Source organism: Ptychodera flava, chromosome 12 (assembly GCF_041260155.1).
Source record: "Ptychodera flava strain L36383 chromosome 12, AS_Pfla_20210202, whole genome shotgun sequence".
Taxonomy (NCBI): domain Eukaryota; kingdom Metazoa; phylum Hemichordata; class Enteropneusta; family Ptychoderidae; genus Ptychodera; species Ptychodera flava.
This window is the reverse complement of record NC_091939.1, coordinates 32,165,013-32,192,169: the sequence shown is the minus strand read 5'-3', so window position 1 is coordinate 32,192,169 and position 27,157 is coordinate 32,165,013. Positions and strand designations below refer to the sequence as shown.

General features: G+C 37.8%; 2 protein-coding genes across 7 annotated transcripts in view; both read right to left on the bottom strand.

Annotated features, from left to right (window-relative positions):
• The window catches only part of LOC139145645 (E3 ubiquitin-protein ligase TRIM37-like), a 31,584-nt gene extending 24,598 nt beyond the window's left edge, over positions 1-6,986 (bottom strand). For all 5 annotated transcript variants that reach the window (XM_070716922.1, XM_070716923.1, XM_070716924.1 and 2 more), the window contains exons 1-4: positions 6,840-6,986; positions 3,529-3,630; positions 3,020-3,060; positions 806-928 (exon numbers count right to left, since the gene is read on the bottom strand). In XM_070716922.1, the coding sequence (XP_070573023.1) occupies positions 806-928; positions 3,020-3,060; positions 3,529-3,630; positions 6,840-6,860 (287 nt within the window). In that variant the 5' untranslated portion in view covers positions 6,861-6,986. The remainder of the gene's footprint in view (positions 1-805; positions 929-3,019; positions 3,061-3,528; positions 3,631-6,839) is intronic.
• Positions 6,987-10,092: 3,106 nt separating this feature from the next.
• LOC139145642 (DNA excision repair protein ERCC-6-like) overlaps positions 10,093-27,157 on the bottom strand; it is a 45,952-nt gene continuing 28,887 nt past the window's right edge. For both annotated transcript variants that reach the window (XM_070716918.1, XM_070716919.1), the window contains exons 12-21: positions 22,272-22,488; positions 21,414-21,576; positions 19,136-19,325; positions 18,614-18,762; positions 18,161-18,258; positions 17,504-17,693; positions 16,661-16,839; positions 14,087-16,292; positions 13,558-13,729; positions 10,093-12,730 (exon numbers count right to left, since the gene is read on the bottom strand). In XM_070716918.1, coding sequence (XP_070573019.1) covers positions 12,598-12,730; positions 13,558-13,729; positions 14,087-16,292; positions 16,661-16,839; positions 17,504-17,693; positions 18,161-18,258; positions 18,614-18,762; positions 19,136-19,325; positions 21,414-21,576; positions 22,272-22,488 — 3,697 coding nt within the window. In that variant the 3' untranslated portion in view covers positions 10,093-12,597. The remainder of the gene's footprint in view (positions 12,731-13,557; positions 13,730-14,086; positions 16,293-16,660; positions 16,840-17,503; positions 17,694-18,160; positions 18,259-18,613; positions 18,763-19,135; positions 19,326-21,413; positions 21,577-22,271; positions 22,489-27,157) is intronic.

The window sequence follows — 27,157 nt, the reverse complement described above, 5'->3', positions numbered from 1 at the left end:
GCCAAACTTTGCATGGTGACCCCGACTTTTATTTTTGATTTGGTAAAAGAATGGTTCAAAACCATCATACAGGAGAGTTTCAACAAAAGTTTACATCTTCACTTCCAAGGTGCATTACCTTCCCTTCACACAGTAATAAACATAAACACCAGACTGGGCAATCATTCAAGGTTACAGATATAATCACACTTTAGCTAGGGTACAAAGTCATTAAACACTTGCGTTCATTAAGACACTCAATAGCTGGATTTTATTTGAAAGATAGGGGGTGTCAATTTAAAGAACATATGACGATATTTGCTTGACTGTCATGTTGTTTTTATTGCCTTCTTGGTGTCAGGACATCAATAATTTGTATAAAAATGGACCTGTTTTGGAAATAGATTTCAGCCAGGACAAAAAGAAGGAATGGCAAATACCAATATGTATTGGGCAATGATGATATCAAAAGAAAACAATCTTTACAAAGACTACCTAGTCAAGGCCCCTATGGACTGCAACTGCTAGTCCGTTTTGTTATCTAACAAGTTCAACAAATACAGAGAAATGTATATCTTACCATGTTATTGATCTTGATGAGGTGAATGTAGTATGAATAGATTAAAATGTTCTCTGGGAAAGTCTTTGGTGACAGTCTTTATTTTTAGAAAAATTAGGTGTGTCGGTTTTTGAATTACTGCCACAACATACCATTCAAAATGTAGACTATTTGATGGTAATACAGAACAATAATATTTTGTGTGTGTGCATGGAATATGTTGATTCATATATGCATGCTCTAACTACAGTAAGAGTCAAAACCTACTTGTCTTTCTCGATTTCATCTGGTCTTGAAGTTAGTGGCCCGCCAAGCTGCAATGTGTCCAGCTGATTAGTAACATCTTCAGCCCAGCGACAGTTCACCAGCTCATGTAACTGAAGTGGAGCTCTGATAAAAATAAAAATTGTCGAGAAAATTTATTTTCTGATATTGCTGTGATATCATTCCATACAATAAGGTAGACATATTACATCACAAAGTTACATACATATGCTGGTTGTTGAGTGAAAGTTTGACAAAATCAGGCAAAGTGCATTATGAATACTCGCTTTTGGGCATCACAGACACAGTGTCTGCCTGGCAACCATATTGTACTAAACCGCTTACTACATCAGTTGTTTGTGTGTGTACTAAGGAAAAACATTATGATTTTCAAAAAAGTATTGGAAATCATAGGAACTTGGCCAGGGCTTGACAATTTTTTTTCCAGTTCACTTGTCCGTCGGACAAGTGGATTTTCAATTTCACTTGTCCTCTCAAAAATTTTACTTGTCCTCCATTTGTAATAATCAAGACCAAAATGCTTGCGACGAAGTCCGTAGCGGCTTTCAGGGCTTTCTTATCTTGGTAATTTTCGCCGATGTTGACGCCGATTTTTTTCAAAAGTTTACATTGAAGTAGGCTGCGTACGGTCACAGGTGTCCGGAGTTGCCGGTGTACATGCATATCTCTCTCTATGCATGTACACCGCAACTCCGGGCACCTGTGCGTACGGTCCTCGTACGGTCTGTGTGTTTCCGGCGTCATACGGCCTCCACCACAAGAGGCCGTATAACGCCGGGACTCACAGACCTGTACGCAGAGCTAACATTGAATTTGAAGGTACATATCATACATCGGCTTCCCGTTTTTGGCAAGCATAAATGCTGTCGTAAAAAGATTGGTCAGTTTCTATCGCTGGTCGTCGTCATTCGGTTCACGCATTGCGAGTGCATGCGATCGGATTGTTGGCAAGTGAAACCGTACTAGTATCGGGCTCAGCGGGAACCACAAAATTTCCACAATCATTGTCCCCGTCACGATCTCATCTGCGAGGCGCCAAACAGTCCAAATGCGGTTGACTAAACTCGTGAGACCTTATCGATTCAACGCGAAACATGTCGTATCTGTCAAGAAAAGCATTTCGCTTGGTTTGGTCATGGAGGTAGTCTCTTCCTACCTCCATGCTTTGGCAATGGTGGGGTATTTGGGTATTTGAGACACGACGTACTGAACATTTTGGAACCGTCATATTTCAACCAAGGCCACTGTGCTTTCCAAATTCCATTTCGAGAGATAACGTCTACGGCGTTTTTCCTCATCATAACGCTTATGTTTAGATCTTTTGTCAGAAACATCGATCATCACATCGAGTCGTCGATTCTCAGACGATCCCACTCACGCGCGCTGGCCCTCGTGGCGCCGTCGTAAATCATCACAATGTCGTTTCTCAGAGTTACACAATGCCTATTGTCGTAAACTACGTGCCTCTTTACGGCAACAACTTTGCTTGGTTTTTGCGTAGGTCTGCGGAGCGGAAATTACGCTCTGGCTCGCGAAAATGCACAATGCCTTGTTTGCATTAGTGGAAATATTACCGTAAAATACTCATATTTACAGCGATCACTCCACAAACTATCTGCCAACAATGTTCGTCTACCTCGCGAGGCCGCATAAATGATTTTGAAGTACTGCACGGTCGATTGCCAATAAGCACTATGGCATTGGGTTTTGCAATTTTTTACCTAATTTGTTGGGGCGGAGCAGTCAGCATACAACAAAGAAATGCTGTTTACGCCAAGTTTTAAGCAACTTTTTAATTGGACGATGAAACAATTTCATGTCGATCATCGAAAAATTGCAACATTGTGTGAGTCGGCAAATGAATCGCAGAAGAACGTCACAATTGTATCTAAAAAAGTCAGTGATTGACATTTATTTTGTGTGAACGACAACGCAAATCGGGCGACACCGCAACTCAGGTTCGCATTGATTGCGCCAGAAGTTGTATAAACAACTTGTCCGGCGGGCGACCAGATTTTATTTTTGACTTGCCCGAACGTAAATTTCACTTGTCCCGGGCGTCGGCGATAGGAATTGTCAAGCCCTGTTGCCCACAGTAAAAACTTCAAACACGATTGACTATAATTTTAAAGAAGTCCTGTATGCACTTTTGTAACAAATTGATGAAAGTAATCAAAATATTTCGGTCAGACTAACCTGCAATGGGGACACTGTGATCTTTGTTCTGTAAGCCATCTCTGTCATACAAGTGGAGAAAATGGTAATCACACTACATGACATCGATATTGATGCAAGTCTGAATGGGACAAAGTGCATTGACTGAAAGCAATTATGAAAAGTCTATACACTACCGGTATTATTCTACAATGAAATCTACCGTGCCCTTTTCCCTAAAATTGCCTTTTATGGACAGAAACTTGATATTGTTAAGTATGTCACAGTACAAATTATTCAAAGTGACAGATGATATGTCTTTTCAGTAATGCCTTATGACTCAAGGAAATAGAAGAAAAATCCCAAAGGTGTAATATCATGACAGTTGTCAATGATTCTTCTTACTGTCTGGATTAGCATCTGGACTTTAAGAAATGAATCTTTGAAGACCAACATTGATGAAATGATGAATACCTGTACTTATGGATATATATTGTGGTATATTTGTGAAGAAAAGATTTTTATTCATATGGGTTTACATCCATACTTACTCTCACACACATAAAACAGCAAAGTTTTGAACAGTGTGGGCACAGCCTGGCATCCCGCAGTTTTTCCATGCAAATGAAACATCGGAACACTTCCGCTAAACTCTGAAAGTGGAAAAGAAATACATGTGCACATTAGATCTACATTTCTTTGATACTGTACAGCACGGCGCACATCCTATGGCTGGAAAACTAATTTATTTGACGGAAACACCAGCTTTCTACCACAGGATTGATAATTACCAAGTTAGCTGTACCAACCCTGGCATGTCCATGTACTGTGAACCTCATCTCATGACAATTGTAGCTGTTATCACAACCACAACAAATTCGTACATGCAGTAAATTTTTTAGTGTTACTTCGGACATTTAATACTGCATAAATGAGTGTTTGCAATTCTTGTCATCAGTGCAATTCTTTGTTGGTCAAGCATCACGTTTAACTTTAACTCATTAAATTAAATAGGTTGTCCAGGTGAGTAATATAAATTATTTGTAGAATCTTGAGGAGGTTGACAAACACTGGATTGACTTGCTGACCCTCATATCTGCCTTGGGGTCTAATTCTTTCAAGTCTATGTCATGTACTTTCCCATAATATCCAATTAAATGATCACATCGGTCAAATATCACATTAATGTGTGAACTCTACTTGCTCCATAGAAAAGTTTCAAAATGCCAAAAATGGCGAGTTTTGATCACGTAATGCACACTGTATCAGTACTTCTGAGATATCAACCAGATGAGATTGTCATCAAAGTTCTACCTGATAACTTCTACCCCAGAAGTTATCTAATCAGATCTTGCAGCCTCTTGAATTTTTCACCGGTCCTTTAGCTGATGGATCACTGGGTTACTTGAATTCATGATTCACAGAACAGAGTCAAGTACCTGAGTCAGGACTGCTCCCATGAGAATTGCAACAAGTGTGTCACAGACAGGATATTGAGGTGAGTAAGGTTACATGTAATGTTTACAGTGCATGCACTTTCACTTGTTTCACCTTACAGTGAAACAATGTTGAATACTTCCGCTACGTTGAATTCTAATTTCTATGGAATTAGAGAGTCACTGTTTTGGATGGGTGACAAAGCACCTGCCCACAGTTTAATTGACAATAGATATACCAGTAATTGACTGACTTTTTCAGTCAGTCAATTAGGCTAGCGTATTGGAATTCCATGAACATGGAGAGAAAGACACACTTGTATGCATCTTCTAACACAATAGACACAAAACTGCACTTTGTGACAAAAATACACTGGGCCATCTGATTTCTTGACGGGTGCAACAAATTAACTTTTTTCATTCATCCTAAAAACACTGCTCTATGCCACACACGTAGATCACCCTAAATGTACATGACTGGACAAAAGACATCCTTGTTCATTGCAAATGTCCCATCCTCCTTTTAATTTATTTGCGTTCAACCTACCGGTATATTCATTCTAATTCAAATAGGCACTGCACAATAATGAAGCTACAGGTTACAAAGTAGGCTACTCCTTTGGATGACTCTCTCACACCTAGGATCAATCTTTACAATGTGAAGCAGTCGTCCGGGGTCAGCCAGTGTGATGTGTTCACTGTGATTCTTGGCATGGTTTCCACTAAGTTCATAGCCCATTCAATAGGGGATTGTGGACATTTTTACAAAGGGATTTGAAAAAAAGTAGGGTGCTTTTTTAATTAAAAAACATGCTATGACATATCAATGGTTGCTACAGCTTGCTGCTTTGTACCGTTATTTGAACAAGTTCCACACACAAATTAAGATATTTAAAAATATGAATACTATGAAGCCAATTTTGCATTTTTTTCATTGATATCTTTTATACACTGTAATGTATGTCTTTGATAAACATAGGAAAGAAATTTTTGCACACAAGTAAAGATATATAATAAAGTAATGTTCAAATTATTATATAAAACATCTTTCACCAATATTTTACTGTCACAATTTCAAGAGTCTACATCTTATCATTTTAAAAGCATCAGCCAATATCTCCAGAATCCTGCCATATTTACAACCCCCTTAACCATAACGCTTCTTGACATTTTGAAATCACACAAGTTTTTGCCAAAGTTTGCTGTTTTTAATGGGTTGAACCCCATAATTATAGAAATAAGGAAATTTCTAACCAACCTACCCTACGCGATTTCCTGAAGGCAAATTCATGGAAACAAAACATGGTGTTTGGTCTGCCCTTTATTGTTTGAAACAGTACCTGGTTTTGTTTTTATCGTTTGTATTATTTTTTCTTTACACAAAAGGCATTCTTGTCTGTCTGGATAAGACATATGTAACCGCCCCTTAATCACTGTAAAAATTCAATAATGAATCTTTTATGAACTGTCATCATCATATTGGTTACATACATACATCACAACTATGTACAGGCCTTTTGAATATATAGATCTTGTATTTCTGTATTGTGTAACTGTCAGACACGACCAGTAAAAAGTGAACATCATCTCGAGTACTAATAAGTGTTTGAATAAATCCTTGGACAACATTTTCATTACAAACTGTAAAGTCAAGAACAAATTTTACATCATAGTCAAAAATTGAATGAAATTATTTTGGCTTTTTCTTTACCACGATCACAAACTATCTGGAGCATAGAACTTATTTTGGGTCGTTGGTGATTGGAGTCTACAAATGATTCTTCATCTAGGAATATCTGAACAGCTGTATCCTAATTACAGTAAACTGTAATAGTGTCGCAAAATCACGATTGGTAAACAAACAGATTTGTTTGCCCAGAATAATGTCATACTGTTGCTGTTGGTTAGTATCCGACTATCGGCATGCATTTTTACGAGACCCGATGGAAACGACCTGTGCTATCCACAATGTTACAGATCCTCGGCACTCAGACAAGTGGAAAGTTATGACTTTCCTTCGAAATGGGGCATGTAAGCTCCGTTTGCGAAGATGTGTCCCGACACTGAATGACAGTCCCCGGCGATCATCAAATGTTTTGACGTGCTAGAATCCCCCTCCCTCACAATGTGTTACAGATATTCCAAACACAAGCGGCACGTTCCAACTCTAAATGAACACAAACTCGGACAAATACAATGGGATTCCGACCAAACTGATATATGATAGACTGCTGCATATTCTTCATAACATCGTAATTCTACCGATGGGCCGACGCACATGATAAATTACAGTGTACGCGTGTTACGATTTGACTTTGCAAGTCGAGACAGCAGCCATATCTATGGCTATGGCTTCACTGTGGATGAATGCGGCACAACTTGGCCGGTACTATGTAACGGATAACGTATACTGAAGACACACATACCTCTACCGTAGCCTCTTCCATTTTCTTGTAGTTTATTAAGGTACGATCAAGGCTCTTCTCTAAGTCAAAGCAGCGAGATTTTGGGCCAGAACGTACCAGCTGACAGACAGCGTTGAAATTGCCTACAGTTGGCAATATCCGGTCATTTGATTGGCCAATTTGATCACATGATTCAGGAGACAGTTAAAAACTTTGATATGGGGGCGCTCTACAAAAACATGCCCTTCTGTTGACCCGGCCGACACCACGTCATGCGTAGAAGTTCACTAACTTACAAATACATGTACCTAGAATTCAATCTACTAAAAACTGTTTAAAAGATGGCGAACAAAATTTGTATATAGAATGTAACATACTTTTGAAAATCATAATTGTCAATTTGCTGATTTTCAATCAAACTTTGACAATTTTTTACAAGGCTTCCATATGGGATCAACAAGTACACCGGCAAAACATTCATAACTTACGTAATCTGTCAATATCATGGGTTTTTTTGTTTTTGTTTTTGAAATGCACTGAAGCCTAATTTTGTAAAAGTGGAACGATTTTCAACATGAAATGGCGAATAGTTTAAATCACTCATTATGCAGTTTATTAATTGTTTATGCACTGATAATTTTCTAAACAAACGGATTCCTATGTTAAAGACATAATTGGAACATTTTTAAATTCCAAAGTTGTCAAGTGGAAAAAGGTTCTGGTTAATTTTCAGTCAAATGATGACTATGTGCACAATGACGTCATTAATGAGTTACCATCGAATCCTGTGGAACATACGACATTTGATATACGAGGCATACATGTAGCAAATGTGATGTGTGATGTCTTCAACCTGCAAAACCATTATAAATCTATACTTCGAGGTCCTTTCTATAACCTAGTTTCAGTTTATAGGACTTTTAAAATTAAGCATTTGTGAATATACTTTGAAGTATTTAAAGCACCTTATAAGGCAGATTTTGCCACCTGCATCCACAGGCAACCCAATAAGTTCTGAGTTTTCCACACTGTTTTCTCTATCATTTTCTCTTCTTTCTTCATGCTCTGAATGATCGGAATAAATAAAATAAATGGTTTATATAACCTAACCTAGCCTCTGTGACTCTTTATTTATTTTACACTCCATTACAAGGGCGTATATCTCTCATACACACATGCTGTAATTAATTAGTCAACACAACTAATTATGCTAATCTGTGGACTTATCAGGGATTTTACGGGTTGGTCAACATCGCGAAAGATAGGAATGGTTACTAAAACGGGCACTATCTTTCCGATGTTGACCAACCTCTGATAAGTCCACGGATTAGCATAATTAGTTGTGTTGACTAATTAATTACAGCATGTGTGTATGAGAGATATACGCCCTTGTAATGGAGTGTAAAATAAATAAAGAGTCACAGAGGCTAGGTTAGGTTACACAAACCATTATTTTATTTATTCCGATCATTCAGAGCATGAAGAAAGAAGAGAAAATGATAGAGAAAACAGTGTGAAAAACTCAGAACTTATTGGGTCGCCTGTGCTATATCTTATGACTTTGAAAATGGTCAATGCAGAAGAGAGCCATTGAATAAACATTTCCAGCTATGTTGTAAAAAGTTTTGTTCACTTCAATTTTGTGTGTGATGTGTACCTGTGGACAAAGATAGATGCAGGTAGTAGAGTTTGTACTGTGTTTTGTTGACATGAAAACATTGGCAATCATACCATACCAGAAGCAGAGTCTTCAGAATATGATGAAGACATCATAATGATCTTGTCTGCACGGGCATGTCAATAATTAAGGAATCAAACTGCTGAGTCCAGGGTTCGAATTCTGATCATATAATTTAAATAGAGCACATGGAGTATACTGTGCTCTGGTGTCATGCTAAACCGGTGAAATACAATGTGAATGATGAACTCTCAGTAAAATTAGATTTGGAAATCACCATAAGAATGATATAAATATTTTTACTTCTGGTTTTTCACAAATTTTGTGTCCAAAAATTGATATTTTCTTGCTGTAGGCACCCATCTGAAATGAAAGTCTCTCACTGAGAATCCCTTCTTTCTGAGTGCATAGGAACGGTCTGCAATACTATATTAGGGATTTAAATTTGCTATTTTTATTGATAGATGAAATCCCAATGAATGAAATCTGCTGTGAAACTTCTCAATGAAAATAGATCCTATTTTTCTGTGAAATTAGTGAACTCTCAGTGAAAACGTCCACAATATAAAAACTGGAATCCCAAGGAAATAATAGTTACCGGTACAAGCCACCTTTATGCTACAAGCCCCAATTACCACCCAATTGCAAGGCATGATTGCATATAAGTCTTGGGTTTATAATGGAAATTGTAATGCAGAGACACATATACAGGAAAAGCAATGTAGATTTCAATTGGCTAATGATTAATTTTAGTCAGGAAATAAAATCACATGAAGATCAAGGCAAGACTAAAATAACAGGTCTCTTTTTTCCCTTAACACCTTAGGGAGCGTTCAGTTTTTACGGCCTGGGGGGGGGGGGGGGCGGCAAAATCTTGTCGCCGGTGTTCAAAAAAATACAGACCCCCCCCTGCATTTTTCGTGAAAAAAAGATGACCCCCCCCCCTTTGTCAGACGAAAAAATTTGATGAACCCCCCCCCCCCCCCCCCCCCCCCCCCCCCCCCCCCCCCCACCCCCCCCCCCCCCGCTGAAAAATACCAAAACCAATATGTCAAATTTACCCGCATGTTTGGATTTGAACTACGGTATGCGGCGCACTTTATTCGTGTAGCAGAGATGCCAGTGCACAAACTTCTCAGCCACATCCATTGAAACGTCTGTTAATTAGGACGACTGTAAGGCAATTTTAACTTCATTTCCATGGACAACTTATGTCCATGGACATTGTATAAAGTAAACTTTATTGGAGTGGTTCGCCAAAGGCAGCCCTCCGGTTAAGAGGGTCATGGGCCATTACGTAAAGTCAACTTTATTCTAGTGGGCCATCAAAGGTGCCCCGCCGGTAAAGAGGGTCGATCATGGCCATGGCATAAAGTGAACTTTATTGTTGGTATTATGTTTTTGAAAATGTGGTGACCCCCCTTTCCTACCAGTGAAAAAGCGATGACCCCCCTTTGCGGATTCCAAAATTATGATGAACCCCCCTGGATTTTGCCCGCCCCCCCCCCCCCCCCGGCCGTAAAAAACTGAACGGTCCCTTAATTCTATAAATTCAGAGATAATAAATGTGCATATAAAAGAATGGACAAGATGAAATTATATCATGAACAAACTATATTTATTGTTAAATTGAAAATAATCTACATTAATTTTGTGAATAAATAATTGAGTGGGAAATGAGTAAGAATAGCAACTTTCATTTATAAATTGAACTTTTTAGTGGCAATGAAAAAATACATGTGGCAGTGATAAAAACTAAAGTTTCTCTCTTTTGCTGCATTGTCTGTTTTGTTCATGAGTATCATCATGGCTGCAGAAGGTTGAAATTGCTCTTCACAAATCTCTGTGCACTCACTGTGTTGTATTATTTGGTAGCAAAGACATGTACATAGTTCATACATTTCAAGGATAAGGTGTTCTTGTCTTGTCAGTGTGCGAATGCAGCTTAACCCTGGCGGTGAAGAGTGTTGTAAATGTCAAGGTAAGTTAATAATCTCGTCTAGGTAATTATATCTTTTACATTAAATGATTCATCAAGCTGCTGTCCCATAACTTTTGTCAAATGGAAATTCAAACTTCTTCATCCCAACAGATATTGCAAGATAATGTTTAATAACACCAGCATATATGGTGTTTTGTCAATATCTTTCTTTTCCAAGTGACCAGAAATCAAAATGAATTGGTAATCTTTGCGATTGAGCACTAGTTCATCCTTGTTATGCAATTTAACCCTTTTCCTGCCAGACAGTAATAACTGTATCACTTCCCCATCAGCCAAGTCAGAAAAAGCGGTATTGAGCCAAAACATGACGTATTTTTCACCCACTTGGCTTGGTATGTTATAGCATTTTTTGTCCAAAAAAATCAACTTAACAGTACTATGTTTTCAACAGCCTTCAAATGTACAGTATTATGTTAAAATACATCATATGGAATACGTTGTGTTTCATTACGGTAATTTTAACCATCATAACCTGGTGGTGAAATATGGACTTGGCAGGAAAAGGGTTAATGTCAGACCAAATTTTCTTAATACTGAAAGAAGTGACATCAAAATGAATTTGCCTCTGATAGAAGATGGATTGAAAACTCTGAACATCTCATGATTGGGTATCAGTAGGTGATACTTAATCAGGCAAGAGATTATGAATGAATGAATTTTTTCATTTACTGAATCAGAAGCAGAAATTAGCTTGATTATACTTGTCTCTGACATCCTAGCTATTACATACATGTATGGTCCTCATCTACTTTCATGAATGGATGTGAAGGCACAGAGTGAACTGTGGATGTTGTTCCTATGTAACATCGTCATAACACGTAAATAACATGCCAACTAACACCCGATTTTAATCAGATTGGTTTCACAAACAGAATTGAAATGAGCAGGAAAATTAGGTAATTATGTTCAGACTGCAATGAACACAAACATGATTCTTTGAAATTGGATTGCGTAATTTTTTCAGGTGTGAATTTCTGGTAACTTACTAGAGCAACCCCTATATATAGAGGTTTAGGCCTGAAATGATTTATCTTTACTCCATATGCCACACTATAGACCCAATCCAGTGTATTAAAATACAATGTTAATCTAATGTCTTTCGTTACCAGTAGTCCTTCAAACCTGTGGAGAACTTTGATACAGTGCATCACCTGGGCAGATTCTCTGCCAGTACTCACACATACATTGTAGAAAACAAGGGAAGATACAGTGGATAGCAAAAGATACAGAACAGAGTTAAAAGGGAAGTAAAAATTGGCCTCATACAGATAATGCATTATCACGTACAGGTATTTCCATCCTGCAGACACTGAACTCCAAGCACACTGGTGATTAACCTAGCAATGGTATTTTCTCTCTTTGCCATTGTCAATGTCAGTATCTCTTGAAGAAATGCCAGAGAGAAAGTCTTGCTGTTTACCATTGATGACAGCAGCCCTCTCTTGCTTATAAACATAAGCTAGAAAAATTTATATGTTTGGTGCTCAGAATAGCAAGTTCATTGTTCCAGTCTACATTGACAAGAATAGACAGACTAGTATAGAAATATAAAAAACTCTACTACCAAACCAAAGTATTTTTAGAAGTACTCATTTATCATTTGGTAAAGTACTTTGATTTTATACTACCTCTAAAGCAGGTTCATTTTCTTTTAACTTTCCTTGATTTTGTTAAGCAGCAGAACCTCACACAAAGCTGATTTAGTCACGGTATTCTGAACGTCTCTTCCACTTTTTTTCAATTATGACTCATGTCAAATCCTCTGACAGTATGGAAACTTGGTAAAAGTGAATCGACTGCATATCTCACAGAGATGAGGTAAATTTTACTGAATATTTTTGAGCAATACTGAATATTCAAAATTGTGAACGTTGATAAATCTGTCCTGTACGGTGTCATTCCAAAGAGGCTTTCCCGGCAGTTTGTATGCAAGTTTAATAAACAATCGTAACATCACTAATTTGCTAGTGGATATTATCTTCTCATCATGTAATAGACTATTGTACTTGTACAATAATAATGACTACACGCTACGTAAAAGAACCGTGCAACATGCAGACAGTAAAAAAACCTGGGAGACAAGCCATCAGATAAAATAACTAAGATCTCCATTTGAATTGTTTGTACAGCTCCAGAGTTATCTTCTGCAGTTTGCTGTCGTGACCTGAAATATCCAGAGCTTTCAAATAAGACTTCAAGGCTCCTTCAATATCCCCATTTTTCTGGTGTTTCCTAAGAAAAACAGAGATCAGAAAATAGATGTGATTAAGTAAATATTGGTACCACCATACAAATGTGAAAGGAATGATCATCCTATGTGGTGTAGTTAAAAAAATTAACTTGACAAAAATTATTAAAGTCAGGGTTCACATGAAAAGAGGAAGCTTGACAAGAAAAAAATCAGGAGTAATGAGTCAACTGCTTTCTTGGAATCACCAAATAGGTGTTTAAATTGCTGCATTGTTCAAGCTGAGCTTTAAATGTTTGGGCGCCAAAGTCAGTTTTGCGGCATTTATAATATGAGCACCAGTCAATTTTTTTTTCAGAGTTTTGACAAAATTTTGATAAAAGACTGTAGGCAATGAAATTTGATATCCATTTGGTCCAAAGTAATTCAAAAGATTACAAAAAATTGATAGAAATTGGTAAAATTTCGCACTTAAATTTTGTTTGGAAAAATTACAGCACTCAAAGGGTTAAAAGTACTCTTTTTCAAGAAATCAAATAGGAATACGCTCATGTTGTGTATAGAAGAACAAAGCTCTCACAGCAGTCTCTCATATCTAACAGATATGTATACTGTATGCCTGCATAATTCACACTATCTGTAGTATACTGGTTTATCTATCTATAGCTTACAGCTGCACAAAACAACTACTTGGCCTTTCAATAGCAATGTTGTACATATCACAGTACTCCATGCTTCTTAATCCCTTTGCTTAAATATTCATAATTTCAATTGCAGAAGAATAATGTGTCTTGTATTGAATAGATTTCTCCAAGGACAATTTTAAATTTTTGAAATAACCTCGTATTTAAACAAGCACAGCATCATTTACCTTCCTTCGCTGACAAGTTTCTTGTATTTAGTCTTTGCCTCATCAGACAGCACTTCACAAGAATCACTTTCTTCACCCTCTTCCTCTAAAGTCTCCTCCTCCCCATCATCTCCCTCCTCTCCATTATCATCTTCCTCCTCTTCATCATCATCTTCTTCTTCATCACTTTCAACTGTACATACGACCAAAAACAGTGCAAAATGTCACTTATTTGCAGTAAAGAGAGAAGAAAGGTAACTCATTTTAAAATATTTTCTTCTTTGTTTTGCATTTCTCAAAAGGATTCAGCATTTGCCCAGGGTTCTTTTTGATTACAAATATTACCCTTTACACAGCGGTAGTTATGATGGAAATGTGTGCTTTTTTGCAAGAAGACCGTCATTATCATCCTGTAGACACCAATGAAATGACTTGAATCTGAAAAAGATTTTATATCTTGTGTCTAAATATCTTCCCGTTCAAGCAAATCAGTTTAATGGTTGAGACTGGTCAAATTGACTCTTTCCAAATAATTCACATTTCTACTAACTTGAATCATCATGGACGATAAATCCATCCAAACTCTCATCATCATCATCTTCCTCATCATCTGCGTAGCTTTCCTCAACATCTTCATCTGTGTCATCTTCATCGCTGTCTTCAACATCTGATGCATCATCATCGCTATCCTCCTCCTCATTTTCATCTTCCTCACAACTTTCGTCGATCATCCTTGGTTGTTTCTTTTTCCTTGTGCTGTCAGACAGCAGCTTCTCATCCTCAATGCTGTGCTCACTTGTCTTACTCACACCTTCATCTTCTGACAGATCATCCTGGGCCGACTCAAAACTCTCATCAGAGTCCGATACTGCTTGTCTCGCCTCACTCTGTCCACTGTTTTCCCCATCACTGCCAGACTCCATAACTACATCGCCCGGAGACTCTGTTATTCCAGAGGAATAAGATTTATGCTGTGCAGGTACAGGACTGTTCTCAGGTGTTTCCTGGACAAATGCTTCATCATCTGCTTCATCTTCATCCTCCCTCACCTTCTTGTCAGCTTTCTCACCTTGAAGTGGAGACTCGCTCACGAAGGTCATATTGCAAAATTTTTCACCACTTCCATTTATTTGCCCAATGATTGACTCAAGGTCGGCTTCATCATCGGAGTCCAGGATAAATGGGAAACTGTCAGAGTTTTGACTTGTTTTGTTCTTTCCACTGAACATTGGACTCGCCCCTGCATCTTCATCACTACTGTTTAATTTGAGTGACATGTATCGAATGTGGCAGGAACTCCTCCTGCGCTTGGCAGAGCTGTTGGCCTTCAGTCCAGGTTTGAAGGAGGTTTTGGGAGTGTCCTGGTTTTCTTCCTCATCGGACGAGAATTCATTCAAACACACTGATTTGGACAGTATTTCTTCCATCTTCCTCTCCTCTTCATCATCTGTAATTTGGCCGGCACTCCCTCCAGGAGAAGGGAAATTCACTTGTGACTCCTGGCAATGAACTTCCACTGACACCTCAGACCCAGAGTCATCTATGCTTCCCCTGGTAGATGTCCTGCTGCATCTATCGATATCACCGCTGTTGTCAGCTTTTGGGCTTTCATCTAATTTTTCAGCTGTAATGCTAACTTGACAAGTCTTGGAATCAATCTCCACAGATTCGCATGATGAGGACTCAATGTACTCCCTCTCTCTGTCAGACTTTGCTCTGTTGTCTTCACCTCGGTTATCATCTTCATCATCACTGTTGTTGATTTCATCTTGTGGCTCAGATTTTTCACTTTCTGTGCTGGCGCTCTTTATAGACACATCTCCATTGGTCTCTTCCTTGTTACTTTCCGTCTCCCCTTCAGAATCATCTTCATCAGAATCACTGTCAATAACTCCTCTTCTTCCCTTCCTCTTAATTTTCACTGTGTCAAAGCTGTTATCAAAATCCTCATCCCTGTGGCTAGCTTCAGTACTTTTTGACTTGTCTGCATCTCCACATTCTATGCTGCTGATGTCCATGTCTTCTTGCTCATCTGGCAAGACAGAAGCTCCACTTCCAGCTAACACAGACAATTTTGCATCAGAATTTGATTCTGGAGTACCTGTACCACAATGATTCTGCGAATTCAAATCAGAGTCCGAATGTGAATCTGAGTCCTCCTCATCGGAAATGACCATGGCCTTCTTGCGATGTTTCCTTCTGATGTTGCTGAAACTGTCATCATGATTCTGCTCATCACAATCATGAACAGCCATTTCCTCTGAGTTGATCTCCCATCCCTTACCTCCACTCTTAGCATCTTCATCTTCGGAATCTTGAGTCAGACGGGCAGACTTTGCTCCAGACTGTGACACTTTACCAGCATCATCCTCTGGCTCTGTGCCTTCCTTGTTGGGAAGAGATGAAAAGTGAGGAAGAACATCACAGGAATCCTGGAAGTCATCCTCTGCAGAGGACATGGCACTGCACGGACGACTTGGTGCATCGACAAAATCATCTCTCTCGGTAAAAGATCCCTCAGCCACAGGATGACACTGGTCCCCTTTCACTGGATTGGAGACCTCTTTCGTGCTTCCATCCGAGAATCCAGAAACTTTGCCTGCATTATCAGACAGTGGCTGCTTGTTGCTCTGGAGCACAGTTGGGTTGGCAGGTTTCGGGATGTCACTGGCAGGAATATCATCCACAGTGTGGAACTCAATGTCATTAGAGCTTGCAGCACTCACACTCGATTCACCTGACTTCTTTCTTTCTCCCTAAAGACCAGAAAATTTATGATAGTAGTGTGAGTTTTCTCGTCATTCTTTTCTTGCCCTGAAGTACCGGTGCCAACAGGAACAAAATAATTGAATGTTGTTACTTATTATTGCATCAGTATACCACAATGTTTACATAACTGTGATGTGTCTAACTAGTGAGATGTATTTATTTTCAAACTTGTCCATTAAGATGTCAATATGTTCATTAACATTAAGTGGATGGCAAAACTGTTTTACTGGTACACTATGGAACCAACTCTCACCAAACTTTCACCTAAGCAAGTAAACCTAAAATATTTGAGGAAGTTTTTTGAATATCTGAATACGTTGATAATGGAGTGACACAGACTGGAAAAGTTGACTACCTTGTTGGTTTCTGGTGAGGATTCCTGTATGGTCAGGTTTGCCATGGACTGGTTTATTTCTTCTTCACTGCTCTCCGGTTGTATCGTCAGATCTACAAATGTCTTTGGACTTCCATGGTGACTGCTACCACTATCATCATCCTCCATCATAGTCAAGTCTACAGTTTCAACTTTTTTGCCTGTCAAGCAGCAACATACATCATACTATCGGTCAAAGTTGGGATTGGTAGAAATTTCTATCAACTTTTACCACCATCACTCTTTTCAAAGGGGAACAATTCAATCCAATATCAACATTTTTATTCACTAGTATAGTACTACAGATAACCACCAGCCAGACTAGTAACAATAAAGTGCCGTCATTTTAAACAGAAAGATAAACAAAAGAAAACATGATTAAACATAGAAATGCCAAACTGTGCTTATTTGTGTTCCATTTCAATATAGCAAATTTGTTTTACAATTTTATGTTTGATGTGATACCCGTATTTCAAGTTGCTGAAAGCCTGCAGTGGTATATACATATAACTTCTTTCTATATCTATTTTTTCTTGATTCCTTTCTGTATCATACATACAGCTTTGCTACACATCTTATCAAGTTTCTGCTAGGTAAAACACAACAAACTCTTCTAAGATTTCTGAACCCCGTTCATTTCATATTACTAACGTATCCAAGAAGCTGTTTTTTAGATGAGACGGTTCCATGCTGTAAGTACATTACTGCTTGGAGTATTACAGACAGACAGACATGCACAGCCAGAGATATACAAACACAGGATTGTTATCCAGGAATCATCTCCCTTTCATAAAAAAGCACCCAGACACTATGGATAATTCCTACCTGCAAGTCTGTTTGGTTTAAATCTAGGAGCTCCATTTCTCTCAGATGGTATGAATGGAGGTTCTGGTAATCTCCTGTGTGGCTGTGTGTCTTGGCTTTGAGATGGAAACTCTGTGTTCTGTCGAATGTTTTCATTGAGTTGTTTGATCATACTGGATTCACCAGTAAGCAGTTCCTTGGCTTTCCTGACCTGAGTGGAAAAAACAAATTTCAGTATTACACACATTTATAATTTCGTAAAGTATTCAATTCCTACTTGTCAATGTTTGAACCAGATAATGTATAGTTCTTCAACAAATGTGTAACAGTTTAACCATAAAGTGCCTTCCAATGGGAGAAGATGTCCCATTAGCAAGAGTTTGATTTGAAAATCAAATTTCGCATTGTGCAGGCTTGGCAAAAAACAAAGCAAAACACAACATTTATGGTATCCGTCATGATAGTTTGAACATAGGCGATTTCAAGTAAGGCCATTGAGGTCTACATTGTAAGGTTGGCTATGAATAAAGATCATAATGAAACCAAATGCAAACTTTCCTTTTATACATTGCTGCAAACAGACTGTAAGCACAAAAAATATCCTATGATTTACACAGTCAAAGACAGAAACACCTGTACAACTACTGCTAGAATAACAAGCTGTGGTAATCTACAAACCTGCTCTTGCACGTAGTTCTCAACAGTGTCATCTCTTTCACCATGATCTTGATCTTCCTGACTAAACATAAGGTCATGATCGCTTATTCCAAAAACATCTGCAAATATATTGAAGCAATTTTCTGTCACTAACAGATCAACCTGTTGAATTTATCAGGATCACTGTATTATTCTTTGCAACACCTACCTTTTCAATCAGATACCTATTCTATAGTTTTAATGTAAGCAAACAAACAGACAGACAACAATAGAGAAAACTCTATTTTTTGATCTGTTTATGTTTATTCTTTTCCAGGTTAGCTCATCACTATCAGGTCAAAACGGTTGAAAAAAGTAAAGCATAGTCGGTGTTCGCCGCAGCTTGGAAAAACAGAGGGGCAGCAAATCACATTACAATATTTAATATGCATATACCGGTACATATATATTCATTACAGCCATTAACAGACTTACCCAGAGAGTGGAGAAATGCAATATGCTCATCAAGATCAATGCTTGACTCTCTGTCTGAAGAATGGAGTTCTTGTAATTGCATCTGAGTGGTTGATACATGAGGATCGTCCAGGACAAAGAGTTCTCTCAGTTCTTGGCGGGTGAAATATCTGATATGGATACAAGGCAAAGATGTGATAAATAATAGTTTCACCATAATATTGACATTACGCTCTCTGGTATGCTGGTAAATTTTGAATTTTTCAAGATACAAGCTACACTTAGTCTGCTCTGTTCAAAATGCACACTAATTCAAGTGTACTGGTATGTCATAGAGAACAACATATGTTGCCGTCTTGTAGAATGTAAAAATATCTTTCATTTTAAACACTTAAACAAGTCTTACAGAATAAGTAGTTTTGGCAAAGTACATCACATCTACAAGTTTGAGTTTGTGGTAAATTCAAACCGGGCATTTTCACAAAATCTGAAATACTGAGAGAAAAAGTCAAAGTAAAGGGTATGCAGCTACAGTGGACACACCTGAATGGGTCTTTGGAAGAGCCCGTGGCCTGTCTTGTTATGGAGTCCTTAAAAATCTGTCTGCGGTAAATTTTCTCTTCGACAGAACCGCAGGAGATGAGTCTGTAGATGACAACACTTTTCTTCTGCCCTATTCTGTATGCCCTGTCCACTGCTTGGTTGTCAGTGGCGGGATTCCAGCTGGGATCAACTGCAGAGAAAAAAAACGCTGGAATATTGCGACAAAAGAACATGGCAGAAAACTTCCTTATGTTGAAACATTTGATTTGACATCAATACAGTTTGGCTCTTCACTTACACATCCTGCCGAATCAGAACTCAATATGACTTTTATATAAACAAGCGACCTAGCGGCCGATATAGCTCCGCTGTATTTATGTAGAGAATAACTATTTTTTACACATGTTGATGAAGAAGGGTGGAAATCTTTGATAGCTCGATGCAGTGGCCAGAAAAAAGTGGCTAAAATAAGCTGCAAAAATACGCAATTGAAGATTTCATCATACTTTGAATATATCACATAGGATCATCCCTAAGAACATGTCAACCAAAGCTATCTGATGAGTAGTTTTTGAGAATAAATTTTTTGACCAAAAATGGCAACAATTGCCCCCAAAAGTAAAAATTGCAGATTTCATCATAATTTCAAAAGATCAAATTTAGTTCATCTATAGAAACCTGTATAACAAATTTCAAAGCTTGTAGACAAGTACTTTTTGAGAAACACATTTTTTGACCAAAAATAGGAAAAATTGCCCCAAAAATTCAAAATTGCAGATTTCATCATTATTTCAATAAATATCATTTAGTTCATCTATGGAAACCTGTATACCAAATTTCAAAGCTATCAGATGAGTAGTTTTGAATATACACATTTTTTTAACCAAAAATGGCAAAAATTGCCCCAAAATACAAAATTACAGATTTCATCAGAAATTCAATATATATTACTTAGCTCATCTGTAGAAACCTGCATACCAATTTCAAACTATCAGACCAGTACTTTTTGAGAAACACATGTTTTGACCAAAAATGGCAAAAATTGCCCCAAAATTACAAAATTGCAGATTTCATCATAATTTCAATAATTATCATTTAGTTCATCTGTAGGAACCTGTACACCAAATTTCAAAGCTATCGGATGAGTAGTTTTGGAAATACACATTTTTTGACCAAAAATGGTAAAAATTGCCCCAAAATTACAAAATTGTAGATTTCATCATAATTTCAATAACTATCATTTAGTTAATCTGTAGGAACCTGTATACCAAATTTCAAAGCTATCGGATGAGTAGTTTTGGAAATACACATTTTTTGACCAAAAATGGCAAAAATTGCCCCAAAAATACAAAATTACAGATTTCATCAGAAATTCAATACATATTACTTAGTTCATCGATAGAAACCTGTATACCAAATTTCAAAACTATCAGACCAGTACTTTTTGAGAAATAAATTTTTGACCAAAAATGGCAAAAATTGCCTTAAAAAAGCAAATTTGCATATTTTCTGCACAATTTGAACAAATCTGAAATAGATCATCCCTAGGGACCTATGTACCAAATATCAAAGCTATCTGACTGGCAGTTTTGAAGAAGATTTTTAAAGATTTTTTTACCAGAAATGACAAAAATTGCCTTAAAAATACAAATATGCAAATTTCGCCACGATTTGAACAAATCTGACTGAAGTCACCCTAAGCAAACTGCATATCAAATTTCAAAGCAATCGGACGAGCGATTTCAGAGAAGAAGATTTTTTTACCAAAAACACCAAAAAATGCCCCAAAAATACAAATATGCAAATTTCACCACGATTTTAACAAACTGAAGTGAGGTCACCTTAAGTGAACTGCATATAAAATTTCAAAGCAATTGGACTTGCGGTTTCAGAGGAGAAGGCAATTGTTGACGGACGACGACGGACGACGACGACGACGACGGACGACGACGGAAAATCAACCTATTTGATAAGCTCCGCGTCGCTGACAGCGGAGCTAAAAAGTGGTACAGTTGGTCGGCCACTTATAGATATACTTTTGTTGACATCTTGTTCAGTTGTTGATATAGTACATTTTTGTAGTACAATATCCATTTTGGACATACTAAATATTACACTCTTTCTCAGGTAAAATACAAAGTACAACAGTAAGACATACCCCTCGCCCTGGCAGCAATTTTTCTGTGAAGACTTGTGTTACAACATGCAAAGCCAGTACATTGAACTCCCTACATTACATGCCATTATCGTCACTTGATAATCAAATGTTTTAACTTACAGATGACGACCCTATCAGCTGCTGTGAGTGTTAGTCCAACACCTCCAACTCCTGTGGTTAGCAGGAACACCTCATATGATGGGTCTTTCTGAAATTTTCTGATTATTCTCTCTCTGTCTTCAAGTTTACGTATGGTGCCATCCATTCTCATCACTTTGAAATGCTGAAAAACATGCATAAATTAATGTATAAATATTGACACGTATTTCAAAATATTTAATATATATCTCTTTGCTAAAGCCCTGAATTCCTAGTTTTCCTCTGTATGGATTCCATTACATTAAAACAGTGGGATGAGATAAAAGTAAAGTACTTGTAGCAGAATTCTCATTCTGGATAACAGAGGCATGGCGCCCTCTAGTGGTGTTTGAACACCCTCTGGTGAAAATACAATGCAACAAATATTTTTCAAATTTGAGTGAAGAAATTCACAAATTTCCACAGGAAAAATTACCACATGTCACATAAGCCCTCTTGTGAAAATTTCATATGGACAACTCTGAGTACTGTATTAATCATCCCTTCTCTCTCAATGAGAATGGGTCTCATGAAACGTACAGGAACTTTGGTACCATTGTCATTTGAAATTACCAACAAATACACATAAAGAACCTAACCCATCTGTTGATCTATGAATTAATCATCTAAAAGACATAATTTGCACACTCCCATTAGGTTTTTTATCACCTACCAAAATTATTTTATATGCAATGAGTTCAATTACTCGCGTGTACATTTTTGATATTAAATAATATAAATTAAATTTGTAATAAAAAATATTGCAATTTCATTGCTAACAACCTATCTGGATAACAAATATCAAAAACTTTCATGCAGAATTGATGCTTCAATACTTACAAGCCCTACAAGTACTTTCTGAACGATATCCAGCATCTTCTTGGACTGGCTGAACACCAAGGTACGGTGACCTTCTGACCTCAGGTTGCCTAGCAACTTCACCAGCACCACCATCTTCCCAGACTCCTCTGTGAGTGATTCGTTGCTAATGTGTTGAATGTCATTAGCGGCACACTCCTCCAGAGCCATCTCACTGGCTTCATCATTGATGAAATTGCTGAGTGACAACAAAGGGACTTTGTGGTATAATGCACTTCAAGGACAAATATTTGGATTCTTAAAGAGTTTAACATATTTAGAGTGTGCACAAGCATGACAAAATGTGTGAAAAAAGTAATGCTTATTATATCATACAAGTATATTGATGGCGCAAATACTGCAATCTGATTGCTCAAGACATGCTAAATTCACAATAAAGCACAGCTGAAACAGGCACAAGCATAGAGAAAAAAATCCCTTTTTGACATTTCATGCCAGAATTCCAATGTACTATTATGATACAGCAATAAACCACCTAAGCAACAGATATACCACTCGATTTTTTTACCGGTTCACTCCATATATGCACTTGCTATCGCTCATGTACATATGACGTGAACTGGTCAAAATCTCATAGTATACCATCGCTGGGTGTGGTTTAATGTTTAAGAAAACAATTATCTGGCTTTCCCTTTTTAGTCCTTTGGGCCAAAGGCCCAAAGTACTAATGTGATGACGCGGCCTCTGTTGTTGCATACAGTGGGCCGTATGCTGTGGACGCAGGTATCTCAGAAACGCTTCAGTAACTTTTCTGAAATTTGGTCTGGTGGTCACTTGGGCATGTATCTCAAACGGTCTTTTTTCTTTTTTTGATTGAATCATTTTAAAGTCACTTTTTTAGCTTTTTTCTGATAACCACTATTTTCACTTTTTCCTCAAAACCACTGATTTGATTATTGTGATGTTTGGCATGGGTGTTCGTATAGTTGAAAGTACCGTCAGAAATGTTCAAGATTTGGTGATACATGCCTCACATTATTTTTAAACAATATTTTATCCATTTTTATTTTATATTTACTTGATTTTGCCTCACTTTCGCTAAAGCTACCGTCTGCGCATGCGCACAACTGTAGGACAAAATCTGAGTTGAAGAATCGAAACGGACGCCATCTTGTTTCTCGGTGTGGGCACATTTTTGGTAAAGTTGACAGTGATGCACTTTTGCAGCTGACGTGTATTTTTTGGTACGAAAGGCGCCTTTGATCGACTGAAGAATGATGGCCTCCGTAGGCGATAAACACCGGTACTGGCAGGCATATCAGTTCTACTGAGGAAGTAATCCACTGGCCCGTATAGGTCAGGGGCTCACTTAGGGAGAACCACTTGATTTCTGGGGGGGGGGTATAGAGGATTTCGAGGAAAAAAAATTGTCACCAGGTGAAATAAAAGAAAAAAATTAAGCCTGTAATGGCTTGAGAAAAAAATATTCTCATAACAGACAGAAATAAAAAAGGAATTGTCACAATGCTGTTGAAATGAGCAAAATTTTGGAAACTTCATTCTCATGTATTCTTTGCTGGCATGCTGCCAAAGGCACGCAAATGTTTTTACCACAAGTAATTCTTATGTGTTTTCTTCCAGCACTTATGATATAAGCATTCACTACTTTACACCTCGGTGCACTCGATGTTTTTCTTCCTTTCTGACCCAAGAAATCATGTTTCAGGATTTCTGTTGCAATATCTCAATGGTATAGGCAATATCTAGATGGGACTATTTGACTTCTGTAAATCGTGAAAATTTAAAACACAAGATAGGAGTCAATAAACTAGTGTTAAAACCAATACATTATTCTCTCAATATAAATATGTTTATGTTAGAAAGATTACAAGTTGACAATGAAAATTGAGGAACAACAAATATAATGAAATACAATGTGTGAGCCTTGTTTCTCTGACCACAAAAGATAACATCTCCCCTGAGAACATAAAAGGAATTGACTGTTTTAAAGAAAGCAGGTATAGTACTGATCACAGTTGATTTGCTAAAAAAGTGTTCTATAATTAAAGTTGTATATATAATAGACTTTCCATTTTGTTTGTCATTTGTTGGAATGTAAAATGAATAAATAAAAACATCCTGTGATATGTGAAACACTGGCTTAAATTGAAAATTGCACTGCTACTCCATTTGAAAAAAAAATTGATGCAGGTCTGACTGTAGAAATCAAAAAATGCTGTCTCTCTAACAAAAAAAGTTCCCATACCCACTTCCTGCATACCCCCCCCGAAATCAAATGGGTCTCCCCTTAATATGCGCATGCGCACATAACAAGTTAGCGTTGTTTTTCGAGGACTTTGAAAAAAAAAAACCCGAGGCCTTCATGTTTCTCGGTCAGTTGCGAATTTGACGTTTTAAAGGTTTTGCGTATATTTGATTGCTGTCATGTATTTTTGGCACGAAACGCTCCTTCGATAGACTGAAGAATGATGGCCTCCGAGGCTCCGTACTCGGTACTCCCCAGTACCGGCGAATCCATTGCTTTTAATAGCGAGGCAACCCGACGGCGGCCCGTACTACAGTTATGCTCAACGGAAAGTAGACGATGAGATTAAATGATACCTTACTCAATTACTAATTTACATCAGACACTTTATTTCTAAAACTACACTAGTACCTCACAATATTGCTTGCGAGCGGCAAGTTCTCAAAGACAAGAATAACAAATACCAGACCTAAATGATTCCTTAACATAACAGTCGCTTGCCTGCTTCTCTGCCGACATGAGTGCCTTATCTCTTTCCACTGGTTATTGCCGTAATCTTATACCACGATACTAATTACACAGCGACAAAAAGACAACTGTAGTTCTTGCTGAAATGAACGTCATCGCCGGGGTAGACCGGCCGACATTGTTGAGACACTGCTCAGTAAGTGTCAAGTAGATTGGATTTTTCAATCTTTAAAATCATGACTTCTGCTTTTGCCAATTTTCATTTTCTTTGACACTAAAATGCCTTAAAACAGATTACCCCTAATTCTTTGTATGAAAATGCCTCGACCTAACCTCCCTAATTCTTTGTAAAACACGTCCACACTTACGATTGATAACAATGGGTATTTTGCCAAACCATGGTGGTGAAAATGTTACAATCAACTGCCACTCTGTAATTTGTGCTAGAGTGAAGATAAGTGTGGACAAAAACATTTGGATAAAACTGACTTAATTTGGCAATGTTATCACGCATGGGGGTCTCTAGCTATGTACCATATCGCCAACTTTACAATTACCTAAGCTACTGATGATTAATGTGAAATACTGTCTATGTGTCCACTGTTCTGTGTGTCTCTTCTAGCAGTCAAACAGTGGTGCAACTATTCTCATGCATACTCTTCCAAGTACATTTGATTGGGATGTTTAACGTTTTGTGTTTATTGTATCCAATCAAATGAGACTTTGTCTATCTGTTATTCAATGGCTCAAAATTGATGAGGGTCAATTACAGATTTGTATAATCCTCTACAAGATTTACTCGCCAAACCAGAGAAACCATATAATTATTGTCTGTCTCAAGATATCTTTGCAAGAGCTTTTCAGACAAAAACATTTGATTCATGAATGATGAAGATGTTTCATTATTTGCCTTTTATATATCTCTTTGAGAGGCATATATGTTACTTCATGCTTCAGCCAACTTACAGTTGTCTTTTTGTCGCTGTGTAATTAGTATCGTGGTATAAGATTACGGCAATAAACCAGTGGAAAGAGATAAGGCACTCATGTCGGCAGAGAAGCAGGCAAGCGACTGTTATGTTAAGGAATCATTCAGTCACTGGTATTTGTTATTCTTGTCTTCGAGAACTTGCCGCTCGCAAGCAATATTGTGAGGTACTAGTGTAGTTTTAGAAATAAAGTGTCTGATGTAAATTAGTAATTGAGTAAGGTATCATTTAATCTCATCGTCTACTTTCCGTTGAGCATAACTGTAATAGCTGGGTGAGAGCGAGGGAATGCTCTGTCCTTCTACCTCCGGCCTCCATGTCATAACAAACTGGCGTCTTTTTATGTTAACGTACTGTCCTTTCGACACAGCGATTCCTTTTAGTTTTCTGTTGCTTATTTGGGTAATTTCGACAGTTGTGCATTGATTTTGACATCATTTTTGACTTCGATCGCTAAAGTGTGTGCTTTTAAAGTTTTATGTTGACCGATTTACTAAGGAAGTACGCGCACTTCAGAATCACGGCATAATCCGACATGGTAATTTGGCATGATCATCAGATCATACATGATCCGAGATTGCACTTTAGCAAGGTCACGATAACTAATGTTGTTTGTTTCACTGTCGTTTAATACCTATATTTCCACTAAAAGACCATTAGAATTTCCTCCTGGCTACTTTGAAATCGTGCACTGGCATGCATGTAGTTGTCAACATCACTATGCTTGTTTGTGGCTAGACTGTCGACAGTCCTCGTGCCTTCTTTTGACCGGAGTCACTTTATTGAGTGCGGTAGCAATCCAACGTAGAGGCGATCGAGCGCCGAAGGCGCGAGGTCGAGTGCCGAAGGCACGATACCAGCTCTAAATACCGGAAGCTACGCGAGACCAAGCAGTACAAGCGACTGGCGAGAGTCTAGTTTGTGGCGAACAAAACCCATTGGCAATCGCCACGATCTCAAAAGCGTGGCAACAGCTGATTTCGTCGAAATTGATAAAACTAAGCAGTCCAAATATATGCTAAAGACAAAATAAAAACTCTTTATTTAAAGCGCTTACTTGAAATTGTAAAGGAAGACAAAATATTACAATTACATTCTCGCGATCTCCATGAACTGGCCTTCCGATCACGCTGATACTGAGATCATGGAGGTAGTGCTGAGCTTTATTGACACAATATTTCATA